The 18,718-nt window shown below is 52.3% G+C and overlaps 8 protein-coding genes and 1 non-coding gene across 9 annotated transcripts; 4 read left to right on the top strand and 5 right to left on the bottom strand.

Annotated features, from left to right (window-relative positions):
- Positions 1 to 2,961: 2,961 nt before the first annotated feature.
- BDP55DRAFT_634021 (uncharacterized protein) lies at positions 2,962 to 3,465 on the top strand (the record flags this gene model as incomplete). Its single annotated transcript, XM_060572625.1, has 1 exon — positions 2,962 to 3,465. One exon carries the CDS (start codon positions 2,962 to 2,964, stop codon positions 3,463 to 3,465), a length of 504 nt encoding a protein of 167 aa, XP_060427402.1.
- Positions 3,466 to 3,587: 122 nt separating this feature from the next.
- On the bottom strand, positions 3,588 to 4,622 carry BDP55DRAFT_670113 (AhpD-like protein). Its single transcript, XM_060575355.1, has 2 exons — positions 4,066 to 4,622; positions 3,588 to 4,017 (listed from the first exon to the last, which is right to left on the bottom strand). Exons 1-2 carry the CDS (start codon positions 4,519 to 4,521, stop codon positions 3,937 to 3,939), a joined length of 537 nt encoding a protein of 178 aa, XP_060427401.1. The 5' UTR covers positions 4,522 to 4,622; the 3' UTR covers positions 3,588 to 3,936.
- A 173-nt stretch (positions 4,623 to 4,795) lies between these two features.
- Positions 4,796 to 6,891, bottom strand: BDP55DRAFT_223593 (glycoside hydrolase superfamily). The gene has a single exon (XM_060566096.1). It carries the CDS (start codon positions 6,674 to 6,676, stop codon positions 4,859 to 4,861), a length of 1,818 nt encoding a protein of 605 aa, XP_060427400.1. The 5' UTR covers positions 6,677 to 6,891; the 3' UTR covers positions 4,796 to 4,858.
- Positions 6,892 to 8,134: 1,243 nt separating this feature from the next.
- BDP55DRAFT_t228 lies at positions 8,135 to 8,208 on the top strand. The gene has a single exon. It is a non-coding gene; the product is annotated as a tRNA-Asn (tRNA).
- A 435-nt stretch (positions 8,209 to 8,643) lies between these two features.
- BDP55DRAFT_223576 (uncharacterized protein) lies at positions 8,644 to 9,217 on the bottom strand. The gene has a single exon (XM_060566095.1). The coding sequence runs from the start codon at positions 9,080 to 9,082 to the stop codon at positions 8,765 to 8,767; it is 318 nt and encodes a 105-aa protein (XP_060427399.1). The 5' UTR covers positions 9,083 to 9,217; the 3' UTR covers positions 8,644 to 8,764.
- Positions 9,218 to 9,351: 134 nt separating this feature from the next.
- BDP55DRAFT_556551 (cytochrome P450) lies at positions 9,352 to 11,208 on the top strand (the record flags this gene model as incomplete). The annotated part of the gene is made up of 2 exons (XM_060569605.1): positions 9,352 to 10,443; positions 10,501 to 11,208. The coding sequence occupies 2 exons, from the start codon at positions 9,352 to 9,354 to the stop codon at positions 11,206 to 11,208; spliced, it is 1,800 nt and encodes a 599-aa protein (XP_060427398.1).
- Positions 11,209 to 11,469: 261 nt separating this feature from the next.
- On the bottom strand, positions 11,470 to 13,230 carry BDP55DRAFT_717261 (uncharacterized protein; the record flags this gene model as incomplete). Its single annotated transcript, XM_060578370.1, has 4 exons — positions 12,975 to 13,230; positions 12,284 to 12,818; positions 11,805 to 12,199; positions 11,470 to 11,737 (listed from the first exon to the last, which is right to left on the bottom strand). Exons 1-4 carry the CDS (start codon positions 13,025 to 13,027, stop codon positions 11,470 to 11,472), a joined length of 1,251 nt encoding a protein of 416 aa, XP_060427397.1. The 5' UTR covers positions 13,028 to 13,230.
- Positions 13,231 to 14,038: 808 nt separating this feature from the next.
- On the top strand, positions 14,039 to 15,637 carry BDP55DRAFT_556547 (uncharacterized protein; the record flags this gene model as incomplete). The annotated part of the gene is made up of 3 exons (XM_060569604.1): positions 14,039 to 14,469; positions 14,554 to 15,088; positions 15,164 to 15,637. 3 exons carry the CDS (start codon positions 14,039 to 14,041, stop codon positions 15,635 to 15,637), a joined length of 1,440 nt encoding a protein of 479 aa, XP_060427396.1.
- Positions 15,638 to 16,846: 1,209 nt separating this feature from the next.
- Positions 16,847 to 17,920, bottom strand: BDP55DRAFT_556426 (uncharacterized protein; the record flags this gene model as incomplete). Its single annotated transcript, XM_060569591.1, has 2 exons — positions 16,847 to 17,701; positions 17,855 to 17,920. 2 exons carry the CDS (start codon positions 17,918 to 17,920, stop codon positions 16,847 to 16,849), a joined length of 921 nt encoding a protein of 306 aa, XP_060427395.1.
- Positions 17,921 to 18,718: the final 798 nt, after the last annotated feature.

The following is an 18,718-nucleotide window of genomic DNA, read 5'->3' as shown; positions in this document are numbered from 1 at the left end:
CTCCGCGCCGCCGTAATGGACCCCACCCCGGCCCCGGCCCGGTAGTCGCTGCGCTCGGCTCACTGGAAAAGTCCGCGCGTTCGTCATCGCCGTCATGCCCTCTTCAGAAAAAGGACTCAACTGCATTTCATGATGAATTATGCCGTGCACTCATGTTCTTGAGCTTATGGATGACTGGTCAGCTTGATAGAGTGCATCGATAACGAGCATCTTGCTTTCAAGGGACTTCCGTCAACTCGATCTGCCGCGGCTTGGCTGCATTAGTAAGGACCCTTCTGCGCAGAATTGCATGCTGGACGGGTGCTCCCGATATGCCCTTGTGTCAGAACTTGGCGAAGATGATCCGAGTCATTCAACACGAATGGGGCAGCTCGCAAGAAGGCGAGCAATACCGCCAAGACAGACATGTGGTCAGTACTAACGGGCCATGTACGGAGTATCGGTCTCATGGTTTGTAACACGATCCCCATTGTTATTGGTGGTCACGACTCACGATGGGATCAAGAAGATCAAAGCTAAGTTATGGGGTCGACTTCAGCCGGAACGACGGCCGTGGGAAGGAGGATTCGGTATAGTCCAACTCTCTAAATGGGACTAAGATACCTCATTTCACGTGCACATGTGGTGATGTAGCGAGGCTCTGCTAACGTGTGCACGATTATCCGTACTATGAGAATAAATCCACGGCCAACACACCTTTGCATTTTTCATATGACTGAATGATATTCGGAGAATGAGCACTCGGCCGAAGCGAAGGTCGGTACCGCGAAATTAGTAGTAGGTAGTGTTATTGATGGATTAATTATCGTGGTCACTTTCCATCCACATGCGGCCTGTGACCCAGCCACGAAGAACATTTTTTCAAGTCACTTGGTCTTCATATGCTGCCTCCCCTGCCTAAATTATAGCGCACGTCTCCCAGCGACTCAGTGAGGGCGATATTGACATGGTTGACACTAAAGCGAATACGGCCAGCGAATGTTCTCCTCATGTTGACCGCAACATCCAAACACGCCCAGGGATTTTCAAGATTCAAACAATAATGAGACACGTATGCCAATCCGGAAATGGGTCCCAAAAATACGTCTGTCGCCCGTCCCCGCAGCGCTTAAACTTGAGTGGGTGACATTGGGAGACTGGGGACGATGAAGCGGTTTCAGGCCCCGGGGACCTAGGAGCGCTGACTGCAGGTCAGTCTCTAGCGTATTTACTTTGTTTTCGTAGCGGGCTGTCTCTTGGGGGATCTGTTGTTAAGGTTAGCCTGCAGCGAACCCTCGCACAGAGACACATGCTATCTCAGCACCCAACGTTAAGATTCCAGGTGGAACCAATCAAGCAGATAACTTATTTCTTGAATTATTGAGTGTGTAAGAAAACCTTCGGTAGAGTTCGTTTCCGTCCAAACAATGGAATGAAAGTTCATGCCATGGCCACATGCCGCTTGACATGTGAGCTGAGAGTCATGCCAGTGACACTTGTCATACCACGATACCCGACGTCAAAAGAATTTTTGCGACACGGGCGAAGAGATGGGATGAGTTAGATATCCGATAGGAAGAGCCTCGGAAGAAGACGAGTCAAGCAGGGCAGATCGAACTCCAAGACTCTTTTTTTTTTTGGTTGTGGTGTTTGGGATCACCAGGGGATCGTCGAGCAGAATCTCTGCCTGGTTGACAAGCATCATCAGGACCCATCTTCAACTTTGCTCAAACCCCATGAATTGCGCCCGTCCTCGAACGATCCTCCTCTCTTGACAACATGGTGTCAAAGGAGGAGCACGGCAGAGGTGGGCACGGCCAAAGCTGCTGCCGTTCGAAAATTGGTCTTCAACGTCTGGAAAATAAGCTTGGCAGTAAGATACAGGGGGTCGTGAAACTCTCCTTAGGGATGGATGGTGGTGGGGTCGATTTCCTCGGAGCTTTGCCGCCGTCATGGGCACAATCTTTGATTCTCAGTGAGCTACCGCAGAGTCCGACGAAGAGACGACATGGAGAGATCCGAGACCCTGGCTCACACACGCAGATACTTACCATATGCTGTCGAGGTTCGGTGGGCAATTCCGGCTTGGTTGGGCTCACGAGCAGCTGGATCACTCCGGCCCCATCTTTCAAGCCCCCCTGCTCTTGTGTTGATGATACTCCGCCTCGCCTCCTTCAACAGCCCCAACCCGCCCCCCTCCACCGCCAATGTCCACAAAGAGCCTCACGAGGCTCGAAGTTGTAACGACAGGCGCCTATTCAGGGGTTTCCCTGTCGCTTCTCACCAGATCCGGTCGTAATGTGGCTTCCCGATCAGGCCTAGGAGATGCAGCCGCAACAGCTTGGCAGCTTCATCGCACCCATGCGTCACGAACTTCAGACCTCCTTCGACGCGGAGTCGCCATCGCTTCCAAACCCCATCTTATCCATCGCTGCGAAAAGTCATCAAGAATGTTCGCGACGTTGACGTCTCAACCCGCCCCGTCTCAACCCGCCCCGTCTCGAACGCCCCATGTCATCCCATGTTGGCCGCCGCATGTAACCTACTTTTGGCCCTGGCCTGAAGTTCTTTGCAACTGCGACAGCTGGGCACTCAGGCCCAGGGGCGATGTTGAGGGCGTCATATCACGAGAACGATGACAAGGGGGAATGAGGGATGGCGTAACATGGAGACGCAAACATGGCAATGCATCGATGCAATAACATCCATCACCTAATGTGAACGGACTGGCAGATCGTCCGAAATATTCTATAAAGATCAGCTCGATCTTCCTCTTAGCACCGCTTCTTCTTTCCTCTCCTCATCACGCTCACAATCATTACAACCTTGTTTGTTCTTTCTTCTCTTCTACAACAGCTGTGCTGTCTTCTATCTCTTCCAACGCATCTTGATCACTCATTCAACTTTATCCGGGTCCGTGTCCCTCTTTTCGTCTTTCACAACATCGACTACTTCTCAAAGAACAATATTTCGACTTTCAATATGAAGTTCTCTTCCGTCATCACTCTCGGCTTCGCCGCCCTCGCCACCGCCGCTCCTCTCGGCGCTCGCCAGGCCACCGTCTTCTCCACCCAGACCTTCAACGACCTCTCCATCAGCGGTGGTACCGCTGGTACCGCCAAGCAGGAGGCTCTCGACAAGCTCTCCGGCCTCCCCACCGACCTTAGCACCGTCGCCAAGGCCGACCTCGACTTCCTCAACAGCGTCAACTCCATCGCCAACGATGCCGAGAAGGAGGCCTTCAACCCTGCCATCGAGGGAGCCACCGGCGAGGAGGCCGACGCCCTCCAGCGCGGCAAGATCAAGAACAAGGTCCTCAAGCTCACCGCCACCATGCTGAAGCTGCAGGCTCAGGCGGCTCAGGGCGAGGATGTCGCCGACAAGATGGCAACCGAGCAGAAGAAGCTCGACAACAACATCTCTCAGGACGAGGCCGAGGCTGGCAATGCCTCCACCGCCCTTGACTTCGACGCCTCCACCGCATAATCGCCTTTAATCAGCGACAGAGGCTGTGAGGGTAGAGACCTTACGAGACTTTGAGGAGAAGGAAGGGAAAAGAGTCGATGATCATGACAGTTTCACGAGACGAAAAGGCGCTGTGTGCCGGTTCGGATGATCTGATCAAGTGCTGGCCATTTTTAATTATTGGGGATGTATCGGTACAACTTAGTACGCTCTAATAAGTAAAAGAGATTAAAACACTTAAAAACATGTTCCTTTCGCTGTAAAATCCATCTCAATGTCTAATTTCCACAGCTTTTTTGCTACAGACCACGGCCTACAGGCAGTCACTGCGCCCTGAAGGACAATTGTATGTAATTTCTAGATATTTCCAGAACTGCCAAGCCGTGATCAGCATTCTGTGACGGATGTTGCACGGATGCATGTCCTGCCGATGTGCAGCCCTGGTGTTGGCGAACCACCATCACGGCCAAAAGGGGAACCCAGAGACATTCCTCAGAGCTTAGATGGCTTGGCGAAAGGCTCCAGTTCTACATTCAAGACAGTTGTCAGGCGTGAGAAAGTGTAGTAGAAACCCTGACTTAGTTAGCATCCGCATCCAGCAACTTTGATCGGAAAACCAACCTGCAGAGTCATCATCTCCACAACCTCCCGATCAGAGAACTCCGTCTTGGCCTTCGCCCACAACTCGTCCGCAACCTCAGGTCCGTCGATGACAGCCTCAATGAAATGCAGAAGGACTTTCTCTTTCGGGGTGAATAGTTCTGCCAAGGAGTCCAGCTTCCCCTGACCAGAGAAGTATCCCTTCTGCCTTGCAGCTTGGGCAATCACCTCGCGCTGGGCGTCAGTGACACCCTCTTTAGCCGAGACCGCGCTGTGGTGCGTCCACTCGTACGTGGACCGGAACTTTGCTGTGCTCAGAAGAATCACCAACTCTCGGTTTTTGGAGGAAAGCTCAAGATCTTTGAAGTGAGCGCCTGCGATTTTCGACCAGTGGTTGACCGTAGCGGGGCTATGGGCGAGAAGCTTTGAGATGTTGAGGGGAGTCCCCTTGATATCGGGATAAGGAAGACGTGCCATGGCTACTACTGTGTAGTTTCACGAATATGATACAGCCAAAAGAACGAAATGGTTAAAAAGAAGCGGCCACTCTTCTGATATTGATTCCGTTCCAACTACTTTCGTAGTTCTGAGCCTAGGATGAGATGCGGGGTGCCTCGGCAGCCCCTATTACTGGTTAGTCACCCCGGCCGCAAGTTTGTACCTCGGCTCCGTGTGGGGCTGACGGAGGCTGCGCCGAAGCGGACTTCGAACGGACCAGCTAGCATGATTGTTACTCGTACACTCGTACACTCTTTCGGTTACTATTATAAGATGGGAAATGCTTCCAAGTCTATTGATACTTCCATGAACTTATTCATACATCCCTCGCCTGCATAGCCGTCCACCTAGCCTTCAAAACCTGCACAGAGCCCTTTGGCTTTCTGTCCCGCGTGAAGACACCCTTCTTGTTTCCGTCCACGCGGGTGATACTCGAAGTCGTCTGGAAATCCGCAAAGTTCCAAACGTGCTCTCCAACTACACTATCGATCCGATCAAATACTCGGTGAAACATTTCCAAGAACTTCCCTTGGTACTCCTCGCTCCATGGAACGTCACATACGGCGTGTAGCCCCGCCACAGCTTCCGCGCCGTACTCTGTCATGATCATGGGCTTGCCGTACTTGGCCTGCCATCCAAGCAAGTCCTTCTCCAGAACCTTCTCAGCCTCTTCTAGATCGCCTGTCTGGGAGTACCATCCATAATAGCGGTTCAAGCAGATGACGTCGAACAAGTCTGTCACGAGGTCCTTCTCGAACGTAGCAAAACCCATGTTTGCGAAACACACTGGTCTAGTCGGGTCCAGCTCGCGGGTCAACGAGACCAGCGGCTCTAGGTACTCCCTCGCACCGGGCTCCGCAGACGCAGGCTCGTTGGTGACCGTCCACATCACCACCGACGGATGGTTCTTATCCCGCGCCACGAGCTCTCTGATAGCTTGATCATGCGCCACCTGCGTCTTCTCATTACATGCGTCGGGAGCAAACGTTGAAGGCGCCTTGAGCCCGAAGACACCAGCGATGATGCCGAGGTTGATTCCCACCGCCGGGGTCTCGTTGATGACGACGATGCCATGTCGATCGGCGTAGTCGAGAACTTCTTCAGCGTACGGGTAGTGAGCTGTACGGAAGGAGTTGGCTCCCATCCAGCGCATGAGGTGGAAGTCGTGAATCATATACGCCGGATCGAAACCCTTGCCGCGGATTGGCGAGTCTTCGTGCTTGCCAAAGCCCGTAAAGTAGAAGGGCTTGCCATTGACGAGAAACTGGTTGCCTTTGACTGAGATTGTGCGGATGCCGAAGGGGAGTTCGTAGGTGTCGAGAACATCGTCTTTGTCAGATTCTGATAGTATCTCTACACGCAGTTGATACAGATAAGCCGCGCCAGGTTGCCATAGATGCGCCGAGTTGATTGTCAGTTCATCTTGCGTCCCATTCGCCTGAGCCACAGTCAACCCCCCCTCGTCAAGGACAGAGATCTTGACCTTGTCGTCTCCCACTGGCTGCGAAGTCTGAACTTGATACTGAACTTTGCCTGCTCCCGACTCAGAGACGTCCGTTACGACAGTGATATCGCTGATGGACACGGCAGGCTTCGAACACAAGTACACGGATCGTGCAAGCCCAGAATAGTTGAAGAAGTCATGCTGATAGTTCTGTTTTCGCTTGCCGTTGGCGAGGGCCTCAATCTTGCCGGGAGGAATCGTCTCCCAGCTTAGCTCGTTGCTCACGGCCACAGTAAGGCGGAATCTCTCGCCGGGCTTGATGAAGCCGGTGATGTCTGCCTCGAAGGGGGTGTATCCGCCAGCATGATCAGCGACCAGCTTGTCATTGGCGTAGACACGTCCGCGGTGTGTTGCTGCATCAAATCGCAAGAAATATCTCTGATCCGTGGGCGACCACCCGTGAGGTATCGTGACTTGGCGCTGATAGTAGACCCAACCAACGTGACTGCGTATCTTCTCATCGGCAAAAACATCGTTGTAGCTGGCAGGTACAGGTACTTGGAGCTTTGGTGGCAAGAGATTATCCCATGGTGCATCTGCGTCAATGTCGGGCGATGATGCAATGGCAAAGTTCCAGATGCCGTCTAAAGAGACGACGTCTCGAGTCGAGTTGGCTTGTGGTTTGAGCATGTTCCTTTGCTGAAAGTGATGCTTGCTTATGAATCTTGGAAACTATGCTTGGCGATCTAGGTGATAAGTCAAAGGTTGAGCGAACACTGTTACAAGGACGACAAGAGCATGCGTAATGTGGTAGGTCTTGTTTTTCGGCTTTTCCGAACTGTCGGTGGTTGAGATTGCCGGGAGCCGACCGGTGCCTTCAGCAACCAAAGGTCCGCACGTTCGATACTCCGCAGATTCCACACATTGCGTATGTTGTTCCGGAGATCCATGTCCTCTGAAAGAAGAGAGACAAGTCAGCTATATTCGTCCTGCGATTTGCCAGCCTCAGGTTAATTCCAGTCTATCTACCTTCACTCCGGTCGAGAGTGGCTTTGAGCAACCGACCATTGTCCCAATCTTATAACATTCGCAAAACAACATGTCAGCTAGAATCTGAAATCAGTCAACCAGGCACAGGTTGCTACTAAAGTAGCTCCTGTCCAGTGTCTGGCATTGCTGACGGGCGTTGTTGAAATGCCATCGTCTTGACTTGCGGGGTCCTGGGGAGTGTGGGGGACGACACTTGGCGGGCGAAAGCTGGTACTCCAGGGAAATGCGGGGGGAACCATTGCGGCATTGAGATGCAATCGAAGATTCCGTGTTCCTTGCCCATGCCCAATCTGTATGAACTCTCTTCAACGAAAACTTGGTAAGCAAATAAGGCCGCGATTTTCGCACGGGAGACGAGAACGGTGTTCAGAAAGCACTCAAGGTATCTCAACCTTGACTCTCGATTCGAAGCGAGGACTTCATCTCGGATGTTTGCTAACGTGTCAATCTGGGATGCGCAGGTCGAGAGGAAAGATTTCATGAGTGCCAGCGGGGAGAGCTCTTAAACTGTTGAAGCGAGTGTGGTGCAATCTGCCAATCGACTACGGTTTCTTGGCTCGTGCAGGCAGGACATAGCAGTTTCTGTCATTGGGTCTTCCACAACAATGACCGCAGAGTCAGGAAGCCACCGGCAACTTATCGCGCGTTGATTGTCGTTGGTTATGGTCAAAAGGTTATCAGGACTCTGCAAAGTTATCGCCGAGGAAACCATACTCACTCCAAGAAGAGCAAACATGACAACTGATACTGTAATCTGATATCTTACAGTCTAGTGTGCTGATGAACGGTTTTACCATCCCGGTCCATTCTCAACCTACCTGTACTCACAGCACTGTTAATTACTCTAGGCATGGCCGAATGAACTAAAGCTCTAAACCGGCAATTGCAACACTTCTCATTGTCCCCAACAATCAAACACCTCTCCACTCCAGCTTTCTTGAAACGCTAGTGCTCGTGGCCCTCGTCGTCAGACACCAAATTGTCCCACTTCAACGGTGGAAACCCACCAAACCCCCCACCCAACTAGAACTGCACTTTGATAGTATTGCTCACTGGCTGCTGACGTCAACAACATCCTTCTAGTTCACTTTGAGCTTATCCCCGATAGCACAATTGGCTAGCGCGTCAGACTGTTAATCTGGAGGTTGGTGGTTCGAGCCCACCTCGGGGAGTTACAGTGGTTAAAATCCACCAAGGATTTCTCTTTTGACGTTTTGATGTGGTTGAAGATGTTTCCTTGACTGTTTGTCACTGGAGGGAGTTGTGCCGCATCTCGAATATCTGTGCGCACAAAGTTGAGACGACTCCCGGAGTCCCGGTTGTACCTGAGGTCAATCATCCATCATTTCTCATCCCATTCCTCGCTGACCGCCACTTTGCTTTTTCTGGTTCGTCAATCCATCGATACAAAGACAATCTAAGACATCCATGTGGTGGAGCAGCTGGTATCGCTAAAGCTATCGCGGGGCTCAGGCGAGTTCAGCCCCCGGTTGCTAGGTATTCGAATGTGAATCGCTTGTGGTTACCCAGGCGTGCCAGGCTATTATCCGAATCCATCCACGGTCGTCCAACCAAACAGTGCCAAAGATTGCCTCGAGCCGCTTTTCCCTTGGCATTTCAGCCTCATATCTGTAAATTAGCCATGAGCGCGACGCCTCTTGGAGCAATCTCTGACCAGACAAAGGCCTGTCAATTGCTGCTAATCCATTATCCAGGCAACCCAAATCGTCAAAGGAACGTGGCACGCCATAGCACGCTAAGACCACGCCAAAGTTCCCGAGGCTCGCGTGCCTCAGCATGCTTTGGCGCCCCGTCAACTGGACGATAGAGCTTGTGCCAGTGTAAACCCTGCGGGGAACCGCGATGGTTCTTACGGGGGTCATCCTTACCCGGCATTGAATCTCTCGACCCGTCACCCAACCCGCCCGCGAGTCGGTTGCCGTGTCGGGAAAGACGTTCGCCAGGGGCCCAATTTGATGATACTCTATCCGTTATATTTGCCCTTCTGCCCTGGTGGAGTAATCTGCCGCAATCGGTGATGGCCATCTACCGTGTTCCAGGCACCTGGTTCATCGTTGGGGGGCTTCAGAACTGTGAACGTAGTTCGGGGAACACCTACACTACCAGAGGGTCACGGCCGAGGATCCATCCCGAACCCGCTATTACTATCTTCCTTGCACGGAAGCTTTGATTCTATAAAGGTAGTGTAGCCAGCTGGATCATTTGCATTCACTCAGGTGTGAAGTGAGAGTGCCTACGTCATTGCACCTGTGTCCCTGGGCTTGCGTTACGACAACCTCCCACATCCGCCCACGATGTTGGGCACCGCACTACCTGGGCGGACTCTGGGCGACGAACATGCTACTACAATATCATTCTCCCCCTCCGCATTGCATGTTGCCGTCCTTGCTGTAGCAGGAGTTCTCCTCTATCTGTTGTACAACTGGGCTCTGCCTAAGCCGATCGCCGGAATCCCCTACAATGCGGAAGCGACGAAGCGCATACTGGGAGATATCCCCTCCGTTCTCGATGGAATCAAGCGCACCGGCGAGTTCAATGCCTGGGTCAACGAGCAGGCGGACAAGTTCAAATCGCCACTCTTCCAGGTCTTCGTCCGTCCCCTCGGCAAGCCGTTGTTGATCCTCTCCGACTTCCGGGAAGCCCAGGACATCCTCATGCGGCGAAAGGACTTTGACCGATCGTCTCTCGATGCCGACCTCCTCGAGGGTGCAGGACGCAACCACCACATTCACCTCAAGACCGGCGACGAGTGGAAGAGGCACCGCAGGCTTCTCCAGGACCTCATGTCGCCGCAGTTCCTCAACGAAGTAGCGGCACCGACGGTTTATGCAGGGGTCTCGAGACTCATTCAGCTGTGGGACGATAAGGCGCGGATCGCAGAGGGTCGACCATTTTCCGCGGAGTTGGATATCTACTACGGTTCTCTGGACGCCGTCATGACGTTTACGTTTGGCGGCAGCTTCCCTAGCAGCGCGCTACGCCCGACGACGGACCTCGTCAAGGGGTTAGGTGCGGAGGATATCAAGTGCCTACGGGGTTCGAGTCCCAACAGCGATGAGGCCTTGGTATTTCCAACGGGAGATTGCGACGAAAAGATCCAGGCGACGCTCGGCGTAGCGAACTCGATCGAATACCTTCAAGGCTCACCGATTCCGAGAATAAAGTGGTGGTTTGTCGAGAGACTCCCGTCGCTACGTCGCGTCTTCCATGTCAAGAGAACATACGTGCGAGAGGAGATTTATAAGGCGTTGAAGAGGTTACAGGAAGTTGGCGACGAGGAGTCCAAGGTCCTCTCTGCCGTTGAGCTTGTCGTCCTTCGAGAAAAGAAGCTTGCAGAGAGCGAGGGCAGGGCTCCGGACTTTTTTTCCGAGTTTATGATTGACGAGGTAGGTGCCGGACTACCTGCAGGCAAGCTCCAATCCGTCAACTAACACATGTGCCAGATCTTTGGAGTAGTCGTTGCAGGCCACGATACAACCAGCACCACCATGTGTTGGGGCATCAAACTCCTCGCGGATAACCCCCAGAAGCAGACCGACTTGCGCGAAGCTCTACGAGCTACCTTTGCTGATGCCGTCGTCGAGAAACGCAGTCCGACGGTCAAGGAGATTGCAGGGAACACAAAAGTCCCATACCTTGATGCTGCAGTGGAAGAAATCCTGCGATGCGGCGGCGCAACGCCACTAGTTGACCGTGAAGCAACTTGTGACACTGAGCTGCTAGGGCACCACATCCCCAAGGGAACGGTGGTCATGTGCTTGAATAAGGGCCACAGCATGATGAAGCCGGCATTCGACGTCGAAGAATCAAATCGCAGTCAGAGCAGCCAAGGTGCGAAGGCCCGGGCGTGGGATGACGATGATATTGGGCAGTTCAAGCCGGAGAGATGGCTCGTCAAGTCATCTAGCGTCCCCGGTGATTTGGAGTTTGACCAACAGGCAGGGCCCCAACTGGCCTTTGGGCTGGGAACTCGCGGCTGCTTCGGGAGAAGGCTGGCGTACTTGGAGTTGAGAATCATTCTGGCGCAGATTGTGTGGAACTTTCAGCTTCTTCCGTGCCCGAGAGAGTTGTCTGGCTATGGTGCCAGGGAAGGTTTGACGTATAAGCCGAAAGATTGTTACGTGCGTCTACTAGCACTTGGACACAAATAGAAGGAGCATTGCTGGTTATGGAAAATGAAAACCTGAAAGGCTTATTCACCCAGGCTCTCTCTTCCTTACCGAGGAGGGCGAACCAAAGCTTCCACTTTCTAGTGTGCCCTTCTCGATTTGTGCTTCACTAACTCAAGAGACATGACCGACATTGAACCCACATTAACACAAGAACCACCTCCAATCATATACCCTCCGTAGCATCAGACAGAGACAATAGGCATAGACGACTTCGAGATTGAGGCGGTCGTAAAGACGGTATCACCCTGTCGATGTCCAAGCGATCCAGGTAGTCAACACCCCAGCCAAGGCGACGAAAGAGGCACCTGCCGTATAAGCGACTCCCCAGTCACGATATATGGCTTGGGAAAGGATGGCAAATAGCCCGAAAACCACTGTGCTTCCTACCGTAACAGTCATAGATAGTGTGCTTAAGCTGATGTAGGGCCATTCCACGATGCGGAAGCCGATGAACTCAATTTCTGCCACTGCCCAGAACAGGGCAGATTTCATAGGTGGTATGACGTCTCTGGAGAAGTTGTCAGCAAGTAAGGTCTATCATCACATGACAGCAAAGACAACAAAAACCTGCTCACTTGGAGGAATAGATCCATTTATCGTAAAGCAAATCATTTCCCGCGGCTAGCTCTGGATAGGCCAGGATCATGTGCCAGGCTGAGGCCATCTTGAGCTTTGAAAGCTCTGTCAACCTGTCCACATGCGTTTGAATATCGCAACAGCTGTGTTTGGGTCCTGTGTAGTCATCTCCGCATTCCCCTTCGCAGATCTTGGGGCCATGCATGACACTGTCTAATTCTAGGTCATGGTAGCAACAGTACTCGCTCGCGTCGGGATTCGATGGCTCAGTCATGTAATAATCATACTTGCTGATTATCTGTTCGAGCTCCTCGATTCTCTTGGCAATGTTGACGATCTGGAACTGTCCCCGGAATGCACCTGGTCTACGAGCGTGCCGGTCGACGATTCTCAGCTTCGGATTTCAAAGTCAGCAACAATCTGGATCGCAACTTGGATTTGGTGGTTCCATATCCAAAACTATAAGACATCCACTTACATTGACTAGCTCAAGTCTCTCGGGGCCTAGCAGTCGTTTCCATCCCCAAGCACGCTGCCGCGCAACTCCAGACAGAGTAGCCCACAAGCTGACTAAATCCAATTCATTTGGTAATCTGACCGGAGAGATCAAGGCATCCTGTTCATTTCCCTCGCAGATCAGAATGAACGGGGCGCTGGAGAAAAGTGGCTTAAGAACTTCATTTATTTCGTTCCTACGTTGCACGACTGGACGTGGCGGACCGGGTACCTTTCTCGTAGTTTTCGATCGACCGCCTCTTTTCTTGAGACCGGCAAGTCCTTCAGTGACTGAAGAAGGCACTGCTATATGGGAAGTCTCTGGCGACTCTTTTGTCCTGGCTGGGTGGTCAGAGGTTCCAGTGGGGGACTGTCGCTGCTCGGCAACTCCTGGTACGGACTCTGCGGGGTGTAGGCGATGTTCAATTAATGGAAGCTCATGACTAACTCGGTCCCTTGCGTTAATGAAGCCTTGAACCACGGCAGTTGGATGGTGGTTTTGTGTCCTGACACGTCTACTGTAACAACTTGTTGGTTGAGAAAAATTGAGACACGGGATTGCAAAGACATGGGATAGCTCGTGTTTGTTTTGAGTTGATGAGTAGACGATGAGGGTTGGTTATAATCTTGAAGGCGTACGGAGTCGCTCCCAGCTTCTTCATCATGGGCTCTACCGGTGTTGTTGCTTGGTATGTAAGCCGCTCGTGGAGGTGGAATTGGCGAACATGGTGAACTCATACTGGGCATCGATGGCCGGTACTTGTGATACACCACAATTAAGTGTTGATTGATCGCCAATCCTATGGGGGACATGCAAAGTCTTGAAACGTTTGAAAAATGTTCCTCTGGAGGTCGACTGTCCACCAGTCAGTCAGCCTGATGAGAAGCCTGGGACTTGTTGGTTTGCATTTTGGAGGCCATTGGCGCTTGTAGTGAGGCTATGCATTGCAGATGCATCCAGCCTGCCGCAATCTGGAGCATGTAAAAGTCTGGAGATCCAAGTGAAGTGATATTGAGATAGTTGAAGTCGAAGTTAGAAATTTATACTTAGTTAAGGCACCTCGGATGAAATTTAGGACTAACAGTGCCCTGCTCGGGCACAGGTTTCGTAGGAAAGTCTCTAACATTAAGGGTAAAAGTTGTTCCTTCTCAACCCTGAGCTTAGACTTGATCAATTTCTAAGGGGTTTATTTTAGAACCTGCATACGTGTACCGTGTCGTAAATCAATCTTGTCGGCAAGATCATGGCCAGACAATATTGCTTTGCTTCAGCTAAGGCTCTCAAGCAGTCACTTGGATGAGTTGCAGAATGTCCTTCAACGATCGCTACTAACTTTTACATGAGCGAAATCTCATGGGCTGAGGCGCGCATACACGAGCTGATATGCACCGCATCCGACCTGCAGGTTCTCGCAGGGACGGGGTGAGAATGCTATGCAGCCACACTGGGGAAACGACAGGAACCCCCAGACCAGGTGTGCGTATTCGCCCAGTCGGCTGCGACCACCGAAGGAGAATCATAAATTGAGGCAATCCAGCTACTCACAGGATTAAAATCCCAGGTCGGAAGGAAGACTCGGCGCAGGTTGTATGAGAAAATGAGGGCATGATCAGATTTGCCAAGACTCTGGCGTGATGTAGAGCCTCCTTGGAGAGTTCATAAGTAAACAAGTTCCCCCGAATGACTTGATCCATGAAGACATCCAACGCGAGTAATAAGAATCGATAACTCGCCAAAATGCATCTCGTAATAGCTCTCCTAGCTCAGGCAACCCTCGCCCTCAGCGCCCCCCTCGACGACCTTGCAGGCTGCCTCCGCACCGCTTCCGTACCCATCGCATCCTTAGCTCCGACGCCATACAACCTCCGAGTCCCCGTCAAGCCCCTTCTCGTCGCCGTCCCGACCACAAACGCCCAGATCGCTTCCGCTGTAACATGCGGCTCCAAGAATAGCATCAGCGTCAGTGCAAAGAGCGGCGGACACAGCTACATCTCGGCCGGGTACGGCGGCGAAGATGGACATCTTGTGATTAATCTGGATCGCATGTACAGCGTGACAGTTGCGAGCGATGGAACAGCCAAGGTCCAGGCTGGTGCGCGGTTAGGGCATGTTGCGACGGAGCTGTATAAGCAGGGCAAGAGAGCGATATCTCATGGAACATGCCCAGCGTGAGTGTTTATTCAGTTGATTGTTGAGTCTTGGACTCGTTCATTCATGCAGCTTCATCGTGGCTTTACTTACGCGTATCCCAGTGTCGGCGTCGGCGGCCACGCCTTGCACGGCGGCCACGGCATGGTCTCCCATACCTACGGCCTCGCCACAGACTGGATCAAAGCTGCAACAGTCATCCTCGCCAATGGGACAATCACGCGCTGTTCGGCGACCGAACGACCTAACCTCTTCTGGTCCATCCGCGGCGCGGGTTCCTCCATGGTCATCGTGGCAGAACTCGAGTTCGATACCTTTGCCGCGCCCGAGAAGGTGACGTATTTTGACATCGATCTTGTCTGGGACACGGCGAAGCTGCCACAGGTTCTGGTCGATACGCAGGAATTCGCAAAGACTATGCCGGCCGAGCTGACGATGTCGACGACGTTTAACAATGACGGGAGCTATATAAATGGCGCGTATCTTGGTGATGATGCTGGCTTTCGCGCGGCAGTGCAACCTTTGCTTGCGAAAATTGGCGCCAAGGTGTCTAGTTCCAAGACTGTGGGATGGATTGACTTCATCAAGCACTATGCGGGTGTGACGGACATTGACGTGACGACGGCAACGTACAACGAGGTAACGAAAGCCTTCCTCCCATACTACCCTAACGAAGCTGGAAAAGGGAGGAAATTCACTGACACGATGAAACAGCACGACAACTCGTACGCATCAAGCCTCACAACCCCCGCCCTCACAAAAACAGCCTTCCAATCTCTCGTCGACACCATTGCAAAGAGTGGTCTCACCGCGTCCCGGACCTGGTACATGCACATGAATTTCCATGGGGGTTCAAACTCGGCCGTGGCGCGGCCCAAGACCAACGATACCGCCTACGTCCACCGCGACAAGATGCTCCTTTTCCAGCTCAAGGACGGCGTCTCGACGAGCCAGACGTACCCTTCAGATGGATTCGCGCTACTCCAGGGGTTAAGGCAGAGTATCACCAATGGGCTGGGTAGCGATCAGTGGGGGATGTATGCAAATTATCCTGATTCACAGATTAGTGCGAGCGATGCTGTGCGTTTGTATTGGGGGAGTAATTTGAGGCGGTTGGAGTGGATTAAAGCTGATTATGATCCAACGGATTTATTTCGATTTGTGCAGTCTATCGAGCCTGCCGAATAGGACGGACTCGTGTTGCCAAGTATTGGTGAAATGTCTGGGGAGAGCCCGTGTCTTGAAGTTCCTAGGGATGATATCCTCGAGACTGAGTAAATAAGAAACTTGACTGAACGACATGATGCTATCTCGATGTGTAAAGAAATCTAATATATTCGCATCATCTGAAAAGTGGATGCTGAAGCAGACTGACAGACTAGTAAGCAGTAGCGAATGTAGATCGAGCAAGCTGGGAGTAGAAGTCATGGACTGGACGAGAACAGAAAGGGGAATGCTAGGCATATGCACACACAGATATGTAGTTGTGAGGAATCGCAAGTACGCAACTCAGCTTAGGCAGTGGTGAGGGCATGGCTTCGTGGCCTTTTACATTATAACATTACATGTATGTGACAGCTAGGTAACAATTGCTCGAATGGTATCGCTCTTGAATGGATCTTTCACCATTGAAATTATTCAAGCTTCGTGCACTCGCCCAAGTCGAACCAGGCGTATTCGTGCAGTGACCCAGCGATAGTCCACGGACTCCTTCAGCGCGGAGTCTCTGATGACTCGAGCAGGGACATCACCGAAATGCAACGGTTGAAAATCGACGGCCACTTCCTGAGCGCTCCCGGAGCGATCACAGGATGACGCACACCGCAAGCTTCCTCAAATTCGATCACTCTCCACAGTAAACGATACAGCTGATCGATATTCGACTGGTATACGGCTTGGACAGCATGCGGACGCTTAGAGGCAGAGAAAACTGAGGGTCGCAATCTGAGCCAAGCATGTCTGCCGGAGAGTGGCGGAGGTGGTCGACCTCAAACACGATCCGTCAATCTGCCGTATGGCTAGTGAGACTGCCCTCAGCTTGGGCGGCCTATCCTCGATCTCTGTGGTTGGCAATACCTCCGCACCAGAAGCGAGCGCACGCATCAGGTCGACCTGACAAGCTTGTCGATGATAACACTTATTAAGGAACAGGTTTTCACTAGTCGCACTCAACCGTTGCCATCAGCTTCCGAAGTGATGAACTGGCGGTTTTGGGGTGCAAAAAGAACCCTTGGTGCGTCTTCAGATAGCCACACGCGTTGTTGTTGCGTGGGATATCCATACCAGCGACGAAAATAACTGAGTAGAGTTGTACAGGTAGCACCCAGGATATCATGGGTCATCGACGCAGGAGCCATGGCCTGTCACGAGCTGGTAGACCGTTTGGAGCTGGTCTCATCATCGATGATCGAGCATTCGGAAGACAGACGTGTTTCTAACAAAACATTCTTCATCCTGAGCGCCGCAGCCCAAAGCCAATCGAGTGGCCCGATCGTCACTTTGTCCTTGCATATCGGCAATGATACGTGCCGCAGCATTGCAAGACATTTCTAGCGGCGAGGCAGCCGGTGGGAGCTGCTTATGGGATTCCAAGGGACGGGGAGGTGTCTCACTCCGACGATGATAGGGATGAGGGCTCCTAGATGGTTCCGAGACAGTGTTGGATGCCGAGCCAGTTTGGGAAGAGCGATTAAGACTAGCGTCGGCGAGCACGGCGAGCCTGTCTAGCGGGGAGGATTGTTGGACATCGGGAGTTGGAGTAAGGGTAAGCACCGGCGGGAGCAGCGAGTCTCCAAATTTCCTCTTCGATGCCAGATGCTCGTTTTCCGTCTCGGACGAAAAGCTCGCCTTGCCAAAGTGTTCCTGGAGCGGAGGCAATTGGGTCGGTGATGGTTCGAGGAGAATGGGTGTGTTGAGAATGGGAGCGAGTGTCGTCGTGTTTGACGCGGTGGGCGAGCCTTTGCTGCCTTCGTCATCGAACGATCGCAAGTGTGCGTCCACCTCTCCATTCGATACGCCCTTGCTAACAAGCAGAGCGCGCAAACGAGTGTTTTCGGTCGCCAATCGTGAGTTCTCAAAGGCGACGTCTCGAGCAGCCTTTTGCATCTGCAACGAGGCCTGGGTCCCCCGCTTCTCGTAGTCCTGGACCTTGCGCTGCAACTCGTCGACAAACTCCTTGTGGCGGGCGCGTGAACGTCGTTGATTATCGCGTATTCGAATGGCATTTGCGGACTTGTCGGTTTGCAGCTGTTGCTCGAGGAACAGGTCAGTTTTCGTCGAGAGAGAAGAGATAAAATTTTAGCTGAAGTCCAAAGAAGTTTTTTTTTTTTTTCCTGGCATGTCACCCAGACCCCGGTACAGGGAACGGGAATCACACAGAAAAAAGGTTCGACCCCATCGACTTACTCGACCACGTTTGGCCCTCTTGGCTTGAGGACCGAAAAGATCTTGATAATCTTGCTCCGAAGACATTGTGTTGACTGTTGGCCTGTTCCATCCGAAGATCCCGGGAGGATATGAACGCGGGGACAAACATTCGATGGGCGGTGAGGCAGGTTTGGAAAAACAACCTGCTGTGATTTTTTTTCCCTGGTGGTTGGACGGTCGGGGGGGTGGGAGGTGGTGACAAACAGCTGCACCGAGAAAAAAAAACGAACAAGAAAAAAAAAGGGCCAGCCCGCGTCGGCCAGCAAACCCGCTTATTCTGGACCAGCCGATGACTAATCTCCTCGGCCAGCCAATCCGCGGTGGCCTGTCTGAGTTTTCCAAAGGCGCTAAAGATGATTGACGAATGGAACGAGCTGCACGTGTCTCCGTAGCGGGTCTAGTGGGAGCCCAAGCTCCATGGTACTTTGGAACATGGCATTTCTCACCTTCAGTCTCACTCTCAATTTCTCAGTGAGTCTCACCTCTCACTTTCATTCTCACTCTGTCTGCCCTCCCGTGGCTGGGCCTTGTCTCTCGGTGCAACCTCCACCCACTCATGATCAAGGGAAACAGCCACTATATTGTCTCATGGGAGTAGCCCATGACGGAGTGGTCCAAAAGACCCTCAAGAAAGACCCGAAGACTCTGAGACTGAAAACCGCTGTGTCACGTTACTACCGCGCACTCTGGATTCACGAATAATTCGAAAAGGCTTGGCCCATGCCTGCTAGTGCGGGAAGCTATTTCACTTTTTGACCCTCCCTTTTGCCCTAGCAATTCTTGAATGTCACTGGGAATATGCTAGTCACGCTCCTCTTACGACATCCCATCGGCCCACCTATC

The sequence above is a fragment of the Colletotrichum godetiae genome (genome assembly GCF_030913485.1).
Source record: "Colletotrichum godetiae strain CBS 193.32 chromosome Unknown BDP55scaffold_31, whole genome shotgun sequence".
Taxonomy (NCBI): Eukaryota; Fungi; Ascomycota; class Sordariomycetes; order Glomerellales; family Glomerellaceae; genus Colletotrichum; species Colletotrichum godetiae.
This window is presented reverse-complemented; position numbering and strand designations above follow the sequence as displayed.

Coding starts and splice junctions, on each gene's coding strand:
- BDP55DRAFT_670113 (XM_060575355.1), bottom strand. CDS start 4,521: ATGGCACGTCTTCCTTATCCCGATATCAAGGGGACTCCCCTCAACATC. Junction 4,018..4,065: donor TGGAGATGATGACTCTGCAG/GTTGGTTTTCCG, acceptor TAACTAAGTCAG/GGTTTCTACTACACTTTCTC.
- BDP55DRAFT_223593 (XM_060566096.1), bottom strand. CDS start 6,676: ATGCTCAAACCACAAGCCAACTCGACTCGAGACGTCGTCTCTTTAGAC.
- BDP55DRAFT_223576 (XM_060566095.1), bottom strand. CDS start 9,082: ATGGCCATCACCGATTGCGGCAGATTACTCCACCAGGGCAGAAGGGCA.